Raw genomic sequence first — 16,392 nt, forward strand, 5'->3', positions numbered from 1 at the left:
AATGGCTCAAAGTGCGGGACCTCTTGACTTTCTCGCGTAAGATATCGGGCTGTGCTCGATTATCTACTGCTGCGCTTCCATAGAAAGGCCCCGCGCACAGTTTTTGACTTGTGTGCCCAGCTGATTTTGAGTGGCGTCGGCCAAAGGATTATCCAAGGAACTAAAAACAGATATCGTTTGGTACGCTGCGTTTAAGTCTTACAACAAAATCCACTGAATGGTGCGAAATTGGAGTGTTTTGCTATTGTCCTGTCGCCAAGCAGCTTGTTGTATTCTGCCAAACAGGTAGGAAAATGCCGGAAGTGGTTGGCCAACTCTCCGAAGACCAAACGACAAGCACGTTGTGTTGCAAGATGGACTTGGATGCCATACCAAGTGACGACGCTTCAGCTGCAAACCAGGTAAACAAAATTGTATTTGGATTCTGATCCCTTTAAATCGTAAATCATTGACTGTTGGTATGCCGACGCACAACTTCAAGCAGAGCTATTTGTTCGACGCTGTGCGTGCGATTGTGGTTTTATTTTACAATTGGTTTTGTAGACGAAAGTTAGTCCACGTCAAGCAGTAGAAGAGTTCGGAGAAGACTTTACCTTCCATCCGCGGGTCAGTAAGGCCAGCTCGCGCATGGTAGAAAACATGGGAATGAACTTTCTGGCCCGCCAACAAAAGCACATGGACAAGCAAAGAAAACTGGTATGTTGTTAATTGGTTACTGGAATTTTACCTGGGTTAAAGTTAATGGTAGAACTCTTCGCGCATCCCAGCACCTGCATAACTTTTTTGTGTCAAGTTTGCAGTTTTAATGTGTACCATCCTCTAGCAATGTGATAAATGTAGCCTATACTGATGTCGTAGATCTATTTATAAGTTTAAAGATCGCGCGGTTTCGAACGCAAACATTTGCTAAACTGCCACGGCACGTTAAGAAAACGCATTTTTATTGCCTTGTTCAGTTTGTTCAAGATAGACGGTGGGATTTTTGTTGTTTTTGCATATAACAGCAGGTACAGACAAATAAGACTAATTTTATTCTAAGTGTTGTGATATGTTTCAGCAAGAAGAAAACCAGGCTTTACACCAGCAGATTTTCACCACTTCTCAGAATGAAATCAAATCGCAGAAAGTAAGTCCTCAAAAATAGTTGAACGTCGTTATGTCTCGAACTAATTACTGCTTAACACAATAGGGAAGTGTGAACCAGATTCGAAGCGGTGTATTGTCGGGAAGACCGTATACAGGTAAATATGCTTTAGTTAGTCATCTAAACTAGTTCAAATCCCAAACCGAACATTCGGTAGTAAATTCACTTAATTTGGGCTAAACTAATTCAAGAACCGCGCACTACGCTTTTGACGCATTCGAATGCTTCCGCGTAAACAGTTTAGTGCTGTAATAGAAAGATTGCATTGTGAGTTACCTATTTTTTTCAAAATAAACAATAGTGCTTTAGGAAACACTTGACCCGAACAAACATTAAATTGCTGGTCTATGACAATAAAACTTTCCAAAATCCAATCCTTATAGGTCCTAATTTTAAACTTTAGGCAATTTAGAATTAGCAATCATCGATATCGTGATCCACAACAAACAACATTACAAAAAAGCTTGTCTACATGTGTTATAGTTATGAAACAAAACAATGTCACATCGTTCGTCGCCACTTTGATGTGCTGTTTTTCGTTTAATCAATGCAAACTATAGTGTGATTCGTTTATGTTTAAATAATTATTTTCCCCGTTATGTCAGGGGACAAAAATCTTCTGAGAAAACGGAGTCGAATGCCGCGAAACCAGTTGAAACATAAATTACATGGAGCTGACCAAATGGGTAGGTGCAGTGTTTTTAGCATTTTTTGTGGTGTGCCCATCGATACGTTACACAGGTCAAAAAGACTAATTTGCTGTGGATAGGATTTTTTCATTCTATCACTGCATTTTTGAAATTAAGTTAATTTCCACCGAATCGACTGAATACACGGCTATTCAGTAGTGATGCACCAAAGTTTCGGTTCTCACATACATTTCGGCCGAGCATGCCGTTTTGTCGATGCATTAGTCTTGGCCCGAAGTGTTTTAAAAGTTCGGCCCAAAATTTTCACAATTGACCATTTAAAATTTAACAAATTAACTAGTTGTCGAAAAACCAGTCACATTGTGTGCAAAATGTTAGGTGTTTGGTACAGCTTACACCTGAACAAAAATTTAAAAGGAATGTTATCGTGATGGTTAAAAATGTTGTTAATTTTTGTGCCAGTCGTAAGAATAAGTTATTGTCGCACAGACTTTTCATAAATTTAACTGTTCAACAACTTAAACGCTAAAAAGTGCTATTTTTGCTTTCTAGTATGTATGCAGAAGTACATAAAAAAGGTAAATAACGATATATAAAAATCATACAGACACAGACCCTCCTCAATCTCCAGCGCCGTCCAAAACATCGCCGCCAAGTTTACCAGCTCGTGCAAAGACTTACTACGCATCACCGCCGCAAAATTTTGCTGCCCAAGGAACGTACGGAACTGCCAAGAAACGGAATTCGAATGACCCCTACGCTAATTTTGATCGGCTGCAGAAAGCAAAGGCGGTAGCTGAGAAAGCTATTAAGGTAAAAACAAAACGACCGCATAAAATATTTTATAGGTTTTATGAAAGGCGTGACTCTATTGTGCATAAGCAAGGGACATCGTGCATACTTATTATGACATCGTTAACAATTGACTTTTTGTTGTATGAAATGCCCTGCGCACGAAACGCTAGCGCTATAAAGTAAACATTGTGCAAAATTATTTGTTGAGTGTTATAAAGGCAAAAGGTGTCATAAAAAAGGTGGCATAATGATTCTCTTGTAGGGTAAAAAAATTTTTCATCAAGAAGTGATTTGCACTATTTGTTCTGAAATGCATGTTTTAATCGTGACCTAACTTCCTATTTTATGGTAAAACTTACGTAATATTGTCGATGGCCAAAGTTTCATGCATAATTCAACTCAAAGCTAAGCACCGTAAGCAGGTTCATAGTTACCCCAGGTGAAATAACCCAGTTCACCAGATTTATTCCTAAACATGTCCACACAAAGCAGCACACTATAAAAAGAACATAGGTTGACGACAAAACTTTTCAGGTTTACAAAGGTTGTTTAGTAAAATTATTTAATGTTATTATACTTTACGTACTTTTTTAGAGCAAGAAAATTTTCTCAATTCACGGTCCCTATCCCCTAATCAGGAAAGCATTGCGCGAGCGGGGTTGGGTCGAAAAGGAATTCAAACTTCCTCTGCGCCCTAGAAATCAAAATCGACCTGCAGATTCCTCAGATGCTGATGACGATGACGATGATTTTGGTAAAAATATTTACCAAGTATACACGACAATTTATTCAACTCCACAGTAACAAACTTTTTTGACAGACGATGATTACGACAATAAGGATAGTGGAATCGGTATGAGTCCACGTCCACCTTTCGAGCAAGCGGAGGTCGAAAAGGAAAAAGAAAACGACGATTGTTATGGAATCATGGTAAGCAGTCCAGTATAAAAGCTTGTAGAAGCACTTATTATTACTGCTTTTGCCTATCAAGGGTCGAATGGTGCGCAATGAGCTTCCAATCTTCCAGTGGACAACGCGGACGTCTTCCATAGACTGGAAATTTCTGCAGAAAGATCAAATCGTCAACCACTTTTCCAAGGCCAACTTTACCACCAAGGTGCGTATGTTTACCGAATCCCCACCTTTCAGCAGTTATGAAATGTTTTTCTTTAACTTGGGGTTGATTTTGGTTAGGTGGGACTATGCATGAATCTGCGAATGCTTTCTTGCTTTTCCGATGGCAATTCTGATTTCTTCTTTCCAAGGTGTTACAGATTGAGCAACGAGGATGAAAAGATGGACTTCATCGGTTAGAAACCGCTATTTTTTCGTAAACAAAACCACATTACTCGTTAAATAGGTTTTTATAGCGCTTTTTACGCGTGTAAGTTAAAAAACAACTGACTTAAAAAAGGGCTGTGAAACTTTTTAAAAAAAATGATGGGTAAACTCTGCAACGAGTCAAATCTATAGAAAAGAGTAAATACTCGCTCGTTGTTTGCTCGATGAAAACTTAAGTTCAGCATGCTGCTTGATAATGTGCGCTGTATTTTTGCACAGTGTGTAAGTTTTTGTCTAGGAAGTTTGAGTTGGGGGCTCTGATGGTTTACTTCGTTCATATTCTAATGTACATCGGTTTCAGATGACTTTCGATTGACAGCCGCTGTTTCAATTCTCAAGATTGTTGTTGCTAAACACACTGATGATACCTACGGTCAAGATAGCGAAAAAGTTGAAAATGGTCAAATGCCACCGTTGGGTACGTAGCACATGGGAAGCATTTTGTAGTTTTAACTTGGTATATATTTGTCATAACGTGTGTGCAATTACAACACTATTGGAAACGTCAATCTCCCTGTTTTTCATGACCGGGTGTTTGTTTTAAGGTGGTCCTCACATGGTTCCGTCTGAGGTTTTAATGCTTGCCATCAGAGCTTGTGAACTTCATGCGAATGAACGAGACCATGACGACATAGACCAAGATCAGTCGGTTTACCACATCCCTGATGCAAGCTGGGATCAACTTATTTTTCATTTCTCCAGACTTGCACAGTTGAGTTGGTTGGAATACCTTATCACCACTAATTGGTCACACTTTTTCGTAATACTTAATTCCGTTGGCATGCTATGGGATTATTATGTAAGCAATGTGAATTTTTTTAAACGACCAATTTTGTTGAAAGTGATTAGGTACATAAAAATGATCTTCCACCACATTTTGGGGGTTTTGTGTGAGAGGTTACCGAAACAATTAGTAGTGGCAAAACGTGAATACTTTGCATTACTTACACCGTAACCACACATGTACGTGCAGTGACGGAGCATCGATAGCGCACAGTGGTTCTTATTTCAAGCAATGCGAGCAAGCCCTTGATAAAATGAAAGCTGTGAGTCCCCAGTTATTTGTCGACGGAGTAAAGAACACGTGGATTATCAAACCAGGCGCCAAATCGAGGGGCAGAGGTATTTCGAACATAGTTTACAGTATTTATAAACTTTGTTTACTCGCAGCAATGAAAGTAATGTTTGTGTGCACATGCAGTTACGAACTTAAAACTCAGTTTATTATGTATATCGCTCCGCTGAATGGATATTTACAAATATGTTGACGCTTATATGCTGTATATGTACATTTTCAAAACAGGCATTCTTGTAATGAATCGCTTGGACGAAATTCTCAAGTTAGTATCAGGAGATCCGAATCTAATTAAGGACAGTCGCTGGGTTGTGCAGAAGTACATCGAGCGCCCGTTACTGTTGTATGCAACCAAGTTCGATATTCGTCAGTGGTTTTTGGTCAGTGATTGGAATCCACTGGTAATATGGATTTACCGAGAATCGTATCTGAGATTTTCGTCGCGTCCATTTACTCTCAAAAGTTTAGACCCGTAAGTACTGTGAAATTGCAGATGTAACCACTTAAAAACATGTGGGAATCAAAAACGCGAACATGTTTGTCGTATTCTCTTGTTGTTGACGCATGCAAGACCCCTGTTGCTTGTTTTTGTTACATTAGTATGCATTGTAGAAAATATGATTTGTTAGGTTACTGACACACTGTTATCACAAAGTTTGTGATATCTTTTCAGGAGCATTCACTTGTGCAATTATTCGGTTCAGAAAAACATGGACGTCGACTCAAATCGTCATCCATCGCTGCCACATGACAACATGTGGTCAGATGCAGACTTTAAAAATTACCTAAGGTGACACCAACACGCATAAAAGTTGCTTTCTGGTAACTTACACACGTTTTTGTCCTGTTAAGCATTTGTCAGTTTTTTTTTAAGTTTATTAACTTAGTGGAAATCAACTTCTGGCTCTTAACGTCGAAAAGGTTTCTGTATTTAATGCTTTAAGCACCGTATATTAGCAAAATAAAGGTAAACACGGCATAAGATTCAGGATAAGTGGCTTTAATTTTTATTACATTTTGTATATTTCGTCAAAATTGTGCTTTTTGTAGATCCAGAGGCTGCCAAACTCTGTGGGATGACTTGATATTTCCCGGAATGAAAAAAGCAATTATCCATGTTTGCCAGACAGCCCTTGATACCGTTGACTACAGGTGATAACAAGCATAAGACTTTTTATGTCTTCTTTGGTAGGAAATTAATATTTCTAATCAACTACAGAAAAGGATCTTTCGAACTGTATGGTGCAGATTTCATGATTGACGAAAATTACAATCCATGGTTGATCGAGGTGAATTCCAGTCCAACCATGTCCCGTTCGACTTCGGTTACAAACAAACTCTGCACCTCTGTACAAGAGGACATAATGAAAGGTTGAATAAAACATTTTCTTTGTTGTTGAACACTTCATTGCGTTTAAAAAAAACACTACTCGATATCCAAAAGCACCACAGCACAACAATCACAAATGATTGTTTTTTTTATCACGAATGTCAAACATTTTGAACGCCGCCAAACCCTAAAAAAACTACGCCGGGTCGTTAAAACTGTAATGATTAAATTGCCATTCAACAGTAATCTTGGACCGTAAACGTGACAAAAACTGCGACATCGGTTTGTTCGAAATGATTCATCGACAGCCGTTGGTTGACGTTCCACTTTATGTGGGAAAAGAACTCAATGTAAGTATGTTAAAAAACGTTTGAAAGGCCAAATGAATTAATAATGTAAAATTATCATAAATAAGATCTCAAATTTTCTGCGTAATGATTAATGATTTAGTCATTTGACCGATAAAATTTCACTTTTATTCGCAAACAGATAGAAGGCGTACCGATCAAAAAGCCGAATACCAATCCTGTCCGACGATCATGGAACAATCCAATCACAGCGACCAACAGCAATTCGATGACCATTAACAGCTACAACAACAGTAACAACAAAACCAATAGTAACAACAACAGCGACCAGGGAGTGGCTAGGTACGCTGGTCGGGCCGCAAGCATCTATTCACAAACTTTAACCAATCGTCCAACCAAAGTTTCAATCCGGCAAACTGGTAATAACAACAGCAACAGTACGACACAAACCAACAGACCTTCAGGTCAAACCAATGACCAGAAGTCCCGCACCAATCGTATGCTGACCGAACGTTCGAGTAGCCCTGTAAAAATTAAAATGCAAAACACCTTGAAGCGTCTTAACAGCGAGGCTAACAACACACCATCGAAACCAAACGCGTTCATTCTTCCCAAGCAAAGCACCAGCAACACAAGCATCGCCAGCACCACAAGCAACAACAATGCATCGGTCGCATCACAGACTTCGGTGACCAAACTGTCCACTCACAAAAGTCATCACAGCATGAAGTTGCCAGGGGGGACGGACTCACAAACTGTGCCTGGAAACGGAAGTGTACATCTTGTAAGCTCGTCACAAGCTAAGGTCGCCTCCACCATGGGAATAGCGCACCTGGGGACTGCCTACCACGGTATCATTGCCGCCGCCAATCGAGGTTGCTTTCCTGGAAAAACGGCACACATGCCCTTTCCACCACCTCAAGCAGTGGTCCCAAAAACGTTTCCAGCATCCTCTGTGGCCGGAGGAGAAGTTTTGGGTGGTGGTAACTCCCTGGTACATCCCCCACCCCCACCAGGAATGGTAGCAGTTACCCCTCAAACTATTGGGCTTGGTTTACCGTTCCAAAGATACTTTGCCGTCCATCCGCTCGAAAACGCTGCACAGCATTACAGCCAGCAACGAAAAGCATTAGCCGCAGCATATGGAGGGCCAGATTTCCGACTTGGTATGGCGACGCGTCCAAGAGTTTCAGGTATACACGAGTGGCTGCGCAAGCAACAGAGTGAAAGTGGTTTGTCGGTATCTTCATATTATCCGTCGGATGACGAAGGCTGGCTCGTTGTCGATCCCGTGGACGCAACGTGCCAGTTTGACCCACCCGACCCTAATAGAGAAGTTGCGTGCGAATGCGGTGACTTGGGTTCTTTGCGTGTTTGTGACACTGATATGAATAACAAGAGTGCCGATGCAAGCAATACTAATTTTAATCCTCAACTTTCTGCAGTGCGACCACCAGGTCAACTGCGCGTTAAAAAAAGAGTAAACGCCTGCCCATTTAACTCTACATTTCCTTTGAAATCGCGTCATCGCAAACCACAGTCAAAATCCGCTTTTTCTCACTCCGACCAAATTCAAACAGCTAAATCACTTCGAAAGCTGTCTGATAAAAACATGCGAAGTCGAACTGCTGACACTCGCGTTTCTGGGACAAAACAATCCTTACCTATCCTTAAGCTATTTTCTCTAAAGCACAGACATGAACGGAGCCTGCTGCACAAGCGGTATAGTTTTCTTGCTATAAGCTGCCCCGCTCATGTTCCTGCTGTTACAAGCTAGGTCAACTGGCAGCTGTGCATAATTTTTCTTGCTAATTATTTTTCTTTAAAATGATTGTGTTACTGCACCACTAACTTTATTGTGCCTGGATAATTTTCCATGCATGTTTTGCTTTGTTGGCTTGATTAATTTCTAATCGTGTGTTTAACCTCGCATGGTCATATATCTTGCTCAATCATGCTGTATAAGAATGCACTGCAGTTTAACGTTTTTAATTTGCACGTTTTTGTTGTCTGTTTTTGCGTCTGGGTATTGTGACATTTTTTTATTAACACAAGAGACAGTTCTCTAGGCCAGTGGTTCTCAAACTTTTTTTTGTTGCGACGCCTCTGGAAAAGTTTTCTGGACTTGCGACGCACCATCAAATAAAAGTTAATGAGGAAACTTATCAATAAACAGTTAATTTAAATCTATTAAACAGCACTTAGAGAACAATCTTAGCCTAACCGTTTTTCGACAAAGTTATAAAACTGCACTCAACACTTTTAGTACACCCGGCAATCACGTGCGGGCTTTTGTTAATTGTTTCAATTATTGCGCACAATTGCATTGTCATGTCTGCAGTAAGGCCTTAACAGCATCAATAATGAATTACAATGAAAGTAATGTTTCAACTTATGCACAATATAAACTGATGCACAAAAATTTACTGCTGCAACTCATGCACAATAATTACTTCAAACTTTGCTAACAATTATACGTTATAACTAGTGATGCACCGAAGTTTCGGTTGGCCGAAACATTTCGGCCGAATCCGTTGTTTTCCAATGTTTCGGTTTCGGCCCGAACTTTTTTGAAAATTCGGCCGAAACCGAACTTTTTTATTGCATGGAATTAAGGCCTTAAATTTCACTTTTGTCCATACGAAACATGATAAATTATCTATTTGTTGTATCGATAAAATACGAGCCACGTTCTCTGCAAAATATTTGATGTTTAGAAAAGCTCACGCATTGTGAAAGCTATTTCGATTTGTCATAATTCACTTCACTCGCATCAACAACACGAGGTTCAGTTGAAAACATCCATTGAAACAGAGATTTTAGGTTCGGCTTGATTCGGCCGATACTATTCGGCCTCATGGCCGAATATTCGGTTTCGGCCCGAACTTTTTTAGTCGGGTTCGGTGCATCACCAGTTATAACTACCTCAAGCCTTTGCTACAAAAGTCGTCTTTGTTACATTGTTAAGAAGCGAGACTTCGTTCACATAATCAAGTTTAATGCCCGCCAAGCGTCGTCCCAGACACGTGCCTATCACGCACTTGCTGCTCTGTTTGGTCTGGTAGAGCTACTGACACTGAGCATAGGCTTTGGGCCGGTCTGAGAACTTCTAGTAGGTGGCGCAACGGAGCATAAGGCGTTTATGGTGCTGTTACAGCAATTTGGGTTTATGGTAAAAATAATTGCCGAGTCAGCACCATAAACGCTTATGTTCTGTTGCGCCACCTACCAGAAGTTCCCAGACCGGCCCAAAGCCTATGCTCAGTGTTAGTAGCTCTACCGTTTGGTCTCGACGTACATTATAGGCAGGGTTGCCATACCGTCCTTAATTCTAAGATTTGTCCTTATTTTTAAGGGCTATGTCTTAGAAAAGTTCGTTGTCGTTTTTTCTAAGAAATGTCCTTATTTTTGACTTGAGTCCTTCTTTTGTCTTATTTTCAACAATTAATGGTCAAATCCCTGCTACAAGTAAAAGTAAACCTAGACCTGAGCTGTTGCGAGATGCACGAAGTATTTTTTACGAGCGAAGGAGTGGCTATTTTTTACGAAGGAGTGGCTGGAACAGATCGTTTCAGCCTAAATATTGCATATGATATGTCACGGCTCGCATAAATGCAAAGATTTGTTCAAAAACGTTTGTTTTATTTCGCATAAAAAATTAATTTTTGGGTTGTCCTTATTTTTGGTTTCAAGTCGATGGCAACCCTGATTATAGGTAAATTTACGTCAATCCGCACTCTACGCAAAAAGTATTTGGACGTAGATATACGTCAACCGCACTGAAACCTCATTTTTATGAGATAAACTGAGTTCAGCCACGAAACGGAAATATTCTGCGACGCCCTTGGAAAATTGAAACGACGCACCAGGGCGTCGCGACGCACAGTTTGAGAACCACTGCTCTAGGCTAAAAACACAGAAGGCCTTTGAGATGCTTGACATTCAGCTCAGCGTGTTTTTCTGAAGTTGTTTCCGTCAAAATAATTTGAACAAGTTAATAGGTACATTAGCCAGTTTGATTTACACCCGTGCTGGTTACCAATCACTTCAAAATTGGAAACGTTTATCAAATTCACAGACATAATCCCAGTATATAACGTGTTCCTAGTGATAAAAGCAAAATAGAAAGGTTGGGAACTATTCATGTTTACCACTTACTGATTAATAAACTTCGATCACACCAGTAGAAAAATATTTAACTCACTTTTAATGGCTTTGTTGAACATATAAAGCCACCCTGTTGAACATATAAAGCCACTATCTCCCGGACCAAAAGCGCAAGGTTTGCTTGGTTTCTCATCATAAAATGCACCTGGGCCAATAATTACATCAATGTATAGGCTAATATATATTTGATCTTGAGAATTATTGGTGATTAGCTTGCAGACATGGGGAGTTAATAATCCAAAAGGAAAAAATAATATTTGGTTTAAAAATCTACTGCCCGCAAAATTCTATGCCGGTTGATGATGTTGTTGCTAGGCAGACTCTACTAAACCAGTCTCCGGGTTCGGCTGCGTCGTGTGTGACGACTGCGACAAGGCTTCAGCGACCGGAGATTCCGCGTCCAACTGGGGGAGCGATTCGTCGCGTTCCGGACGTTCTGGATCGTGTAGACATCGTTCTGCCAAAAGTAGAAGACACAAGTCTTGCAACTGTGCCTCCAATCCTGTTACAACAGATTTTTTAACGAGCAGCGTTCGATGCATTGGAGATCCACCACCCGTTGCAGTTCGAAATTGCTCTTAACTTTACTTGTGCCCTATAGTTTGACGCTTTTTGAAGAGATGAAATCATTTTCTATGCAGGCAGCAATAGTGCAAGCTTTCTACATTTAGAAATTTAAATATAATTTTAGGTTGAATCACTGTGAAGTTTGTTGCTGTGTTGTTTATAAGTTATAACTCGGAATAAAATACATATTTTTTTAATGATTTCTTGAAACTGAAGTTTATGTAATGTTATGATATTTTGTATTACTATTAAGGAGAAAAACAACAACAAAACATTTAATTGCCTTTTTACGGTTTTAAACCGATTTTAGTCGATCGGTCTATTAACTGGTGTTCTAGACTAAGCTGGTCTACTAAAAAAGTATGTAACTTACATAAAAAAATCTGCGCAAAATACCTAAAAGTATTGTTCAAATATAACTACATTCGCTTCCCAAAGCGGATATTAACCAGTATTTCATTTCAGTAAAAGCGCCGTATAGGTAATCAGGTAATGTGTTAGCGTGGTTCGTGGTATAGTAAGGCTGAGTTGCCAAATTATACAAAGCATTACTTTTTCGATTGTTTGCACAGACAAACTAAATAAAAACGACCAGAGTAATATACAGTTATAACCTTGTAGTTTACGACATACCCAATATTTGCCACTTTTACAATTTTTGCGATTTCCGATTTCTCACAGCTTCACAGAACCATTTTTCACGAGGTGGCGCTCAATTAGCGCATGCAGTAGCAAGGAGAAATCTGAGGCATTTGACCCACAGACATAAAAACCTGTCGTACTCAGGAATCAAACCAATGAAAAAAGTAAGCGCTGTGTCCATAAGCAGGCACAAAAGTGACCGATATTTTGATGTACGTATCATGTTGAAAAGATTATAGTGCGCCAGGCCTATTGAAGGCGTCATACCGAATAAATATAAAGTACGTATACTATTGCTAAAAGACGCGAAATATTTTTTTAATGGAACTAGGCCAGTGGTTCTTAACCGGTGGGAAATTTCCCACTAGTGGGAAATTTAATGTTTTCGGTGGGAAATTGTGTAAGCTTGAAAAGAGCAAACTCGGGCTCGATGGTCGAATCCGGCTTTGAATTAACCGTTGAAAGCTACTTTACTAAAAAATTTCTGCAACAACATGTAAGATTGATTTAACCAAGGGTTACAAGACACATACAAATCCAAAGGCCGTTTGTTACATCACAGACAAGACTAAAACCATCAATGACTTTGCTGTTGTGCGCGAATAAAAGCCTTTCCTTTGTTATTGTGATGCAATGAATGACTAATGCAAGCAGAGCAGACTCTTCAGTATTCCAAAAAGTTTAATCTCTCACAGAAGCACTATTTAAACTAAATAAGATTGCAGTATACAAAAATTATTTCATTTAAAGAATATTTGTTGTTAACGTAGGGCTCAAAACATGATTATAAAAATAACAGAGGGGGAAATTCGAAGTTGGTGATTGACTTAAGTGGGAAACTACACCAAAAAGGTTAAGAACCACTGAACTAGGCCAACCTACACATAATAGGCAATGGATTCCTGAAGATCAACACTTTCCTAATAAACTCTAACTGCTGTTTTAGCCGTGTTTGAAAATCTATTAAGTTGTGTTTCAAACCGCTCAGTCTCCTAAAATCAGTAGCGGTATCAAAGTTCACAAATTAATAGGGTATAGGTGCAGTCATAATTGCAAAATCACACGGTCAACGTTCAAGTAAACTCGCTTATCACGAGCGGATTAGCTTGTACCAACCACTGCAGCACACGGTCCCATTAGCAACCTTTACTTAATATTAAACCAAGAGGTGTGCGTGACAAGAGACTTGTACCTTCGCTTTGTTGGTTAACATTTTCTCAAACTGCGACGAGTCAAACAAGCTCTAGTTTCGTTTGGGATTACAAGGTAAGCTGTTGGTTTTGTTTTATCTAAATTTAGGTTTGGATTGGTTTTTGAATTGAAATCCACGAAAAGAAAACCATTAAACGAACAATGGTTTGTAGTATTCCAAGCCTATACTGTCACATCTTTATTAAAAACGACCTAGAGTTGTAAAACGGGCTGGGTTCGGACTTGTGTTTTAACAAAACGGGCTTGATATAGGCCTGACTTCATACTAACTCTTTAACGACCGAGTTGCATAAAACTCATAGGTGAAGGCTATTTTTTGTGTATAAATACGCAGGCGTATCACGCTTTCGTGTAAATATCGTAAAACTGAAGGCAACTGGATTCTGATCTATATAGGGTAGGCATACTAAACGTCTCAAACTGTAAATCATGCGAGAACAAATATTTGGCTGGCCCCTAATCACATTTGCTCAGTAGATTTGTACGACAATGGAAAAATCTATTTTCTAGTTTAAAACGACGCCATGACTTGGGAAGGCAAATTTGAGTTGTGTGAACAGAAAAATGCAGAAGTTTTCTTCAAACTGATAGGTGGGTCGACCAAATGTGTTACATTTAAAGCTATTTTTATTTAAAGAGTGTAAAAAGTATTTGTGACTTGAGTTATTGGTTTTAAGAATATGTATTAACCTTGTACGTACGAAATTAGACCTAACATAAGATCGTATCTCAACATAAGACCAATGTAGTCAACGACGTAAAGTATATCATATTTTGCTGCGATTAAGTCATAGCGGTTGCTGACTGCCGCCAACAAGCGATTTTTCTTTACAAATACCAGCCTGACTCTTTCGCAACACTGCAAGTGTACCCACAATGCATTGTTAACACCACGTGTCAGCTATGCATGGGCCAACGTGTCTAGGCAGGGGTGGACTTTTGCACCTAATGCAACAAAGCGGGCGTTATTTGCAAAGGTTAATCATTGCATTTACGACCTGTCCCGGGACCAATGTTTGCACGGGGCTGGAACCGGTAAAGCTTGAGTTACTGTTGTTCTTAACCCAAATTGGCGCGCTCTGTTCCAACCTCGCTTGCCACTTATCGCGACCTACCTTGTTTGCTTGGCCTGTTTGCCAACATTCCGCAACGGTACGGACCGGGTTATAAAGTTCTACAGTCAGTCGGGCAAAAGGCGCAGTCGCGATACTTCGGCTTGTTCGGCGCGCTCAAGCTCATCACCAGCGCCACAGACTTGGTACTTTTGCAGTTGCTGCATAGATCTGCACGCGGAAACCAGGTTTAAAAAATGCCCGTCTCGACATGTCGTGGTACAGCATGTAACCGTTAAGCACAGTACAACATACGTTGAAAGCAGTTTAAGAAGCTCAAATAAAAAGTGGTGATTGTCTTGCCAGGGTTAACCGATGAACAAATCGGAAAGGCAAAACAGATAACCCAGAGTACCGAGATATCAAGGAATGGCGACACGTTTACGTTCAACTTGTCTTACGGGCCAAACAAAAGCAGCAAGAACGTATTCACACTCGGCGAGGAGTCGACTTTAACAACCCCGATGGGAAGAGAACTTAAGGTAACAAGTTTAAAATCAAGAGAATGTGCGCTTGTTCATGTGAGAAGACCCTGCAACACATACTTTGTTAAACCCTATGTGTGCAAAAACGTTTTTCCAGATAGCTACGACAACCGCGTTTTTAGACTATAACTATAGAGGTGATATCGGGTACGAAATGATTCAACAACTTGCATAATCAGGTTTGCACATCGCCAGACACTCAGAAACACGATTCGTTTTAAGGCAATTGTGTATCTGAGTGTTTCTCTATGTGCACGCCACTAACGCACACAACTCACCCAGTTAAACTAACAGACGACGATAATTTACTTTACAATCACACGTTGTTACTCACGGCGTGGAAAGCGACAGACTTTGAAAATTAAACTCTGATTCATTCGAAATCGCTGTAGCTTGCACCTACTTAACAAGAAAAAACATGACTCAATTCCTAAAATGAATATTACTGTTTGTTAAAGTACGAACACACGACTAAGCGCGATTTGAAGATTTTAAAAAAAATAGTACCACTTTAGCCAAAGCTGAATTTGAAGCACGTGCGTTTAATCTAAATGTGTTGTTTAAAGGGAACTGTAACAATGGTGGATGGAAAACTGCAAGGAAGTTTCGACAAACACAAACAGCTGACAGAAATTGATGGGGATGGCAATCTAAAAGATGTAAGTAATGATCCATTCTCTTCTAGTAATGTTACGCTTTAAACAATACTAATTGTCAAGTTTTATGGCACCAATTTGTCTAAATCGTGTCCCTAATACAACTGTCACATAGCAAACACTCTATATAGTTACAACAAACGACAAATTAATGTTGCAGACCATATTTCTCGGAGATGTGGAATATGTGCGAATCAGCAAACGCCTGTGAAGCTGCTGACGAAGAGTAAGCGTTCGAATTGCACCGACAGCATTCGTTCCTCTGGAAACCATTAAGCACCATATTTTATTTGATGTTTGGTTTTACATTAATAAACGCAACAACACTTGTGCCGGGGTGACTAAGGTTAAGGTCGGCTGTTGATGCAGGAAGGTCGCTGCGGGTTAACGCAAAGCCGGTACCGGGACGAAGCGCATCGCGCACATTTGCTTAAGATAAGCGGGCAAACAGAATGGCAGCCGAACTTTGCTCTCGCGCCACATGGTTTTTAGTTTCTTGCACACACTCCAGGCATGACAATCCAAACGAGGCAAACAAAGCGAGACAGTTATTAGTAAATCTCAACGAGAACGAACAAACAGACTGTGGGCCGCATAGGCGATAAGCGGGATACATTGCTCCTGGGACGACGGGATGTTAATGTTTAACCTCACTTCCTCCGCTTGTGTAACTGTTGCCCGCGGGTACATGTTGACGCGAGTTTGAGTGTCGCAATTCACACCAAACGGCCTTTTGAGCCTGCAAGGGTGCAGAAATACATGGCACATAATGATGTTGAGTAAACAATGTTAAACATAGCCAATATTTTAACATTTGGCCTTGATCACTCATTTTTTTAACCGTGATCCCCCTGCTAGGTGACCAGCAATCAAATACGAAACTAGAGGGTTTTGATGTACAATGCTCA

The 16,392-nt window shown here is 40.1% G+C and overlaps 2 protein-coding genes across 2 annotated transcripts; both read left to right on the plus strand.

Annotated features, from left to right (window-relative positions):
- The first annotated feature begins 207 nt into the window (after positions 1–207).
- Positions 208–9,124, plus strand: LOC145230755 (uncharacterized). Its single transcript, XM_080096280.1, has 19 exons — positions 208–401; positions 544–696; positions 1,058–1,126; positions 1,190–1,241; positions 1,750–1,830; positions 2,402–2,607; positions 3,184–3,343; positions 3,410–3,519; positions 3,581–3,706; positions 3,784–3,898; positions 4,232–4,348; positions 4,476–4,641; positions 4,904–5,052; positions 5,234–5,477; positions 5,679–5,795; positions 6,056–6,157; positions 6,225–6,376; positions 6,579–6,685; positions 6,825–9,124. Exons 1-19 carry the CDS (start codon positions 294–296, stop codon positions 8,418–8,420), a joined length of 3,930 nt encoding a protein of 1,309 aa, XP_079952406.1. The 5' UTR covers positions 208–293; the 3' UTR covers positions 8,421–9,124.
- Positions 9,125–13,236: 4,112 nt separating this feature from the next.
- On the plus strand, positions 13,237–15,814 carry LOC145230758 (fatty acid-binding protein, liver-like). Its single transcript, XM_080096284.1, has 5 exons — positions 13,237–13,285; positions 13,742–13,822; positions 14,650–14,825; positions 15,395–15,487; positions 15,645–15,814. Exons 2-5 carry the CDS (start codon positions 13,756–13,758, stop codon positions 15,693–15,695), a joined length of 387 nt encoding a protein of 128 aa, XP_079952410.1. The 5' UTR covers positions 13,237–13,285; positions 13,742–13,755; the 3' UTR covers positions 15,696–15,814.
- The last annotated feature ends 578 nt before the right edge of the window (positions 15,815–16,392 follow it).

The sequence above is a fragment of the Phallusia mammillata genome, chromosome 5 (genome assembly GCF_965637545.1).
Source record: "Phallusia mammillata chromosome 5, kaPhaMamm4.hap1.1, whole genome shotgun sequence".
Taxonomy (NCBI): Eukaryota; Metazoa; Chordata; class Ascidiacea; order Phlebobranchia; family Ascidiidae; genus Phallusia; species Phallusia mammillata.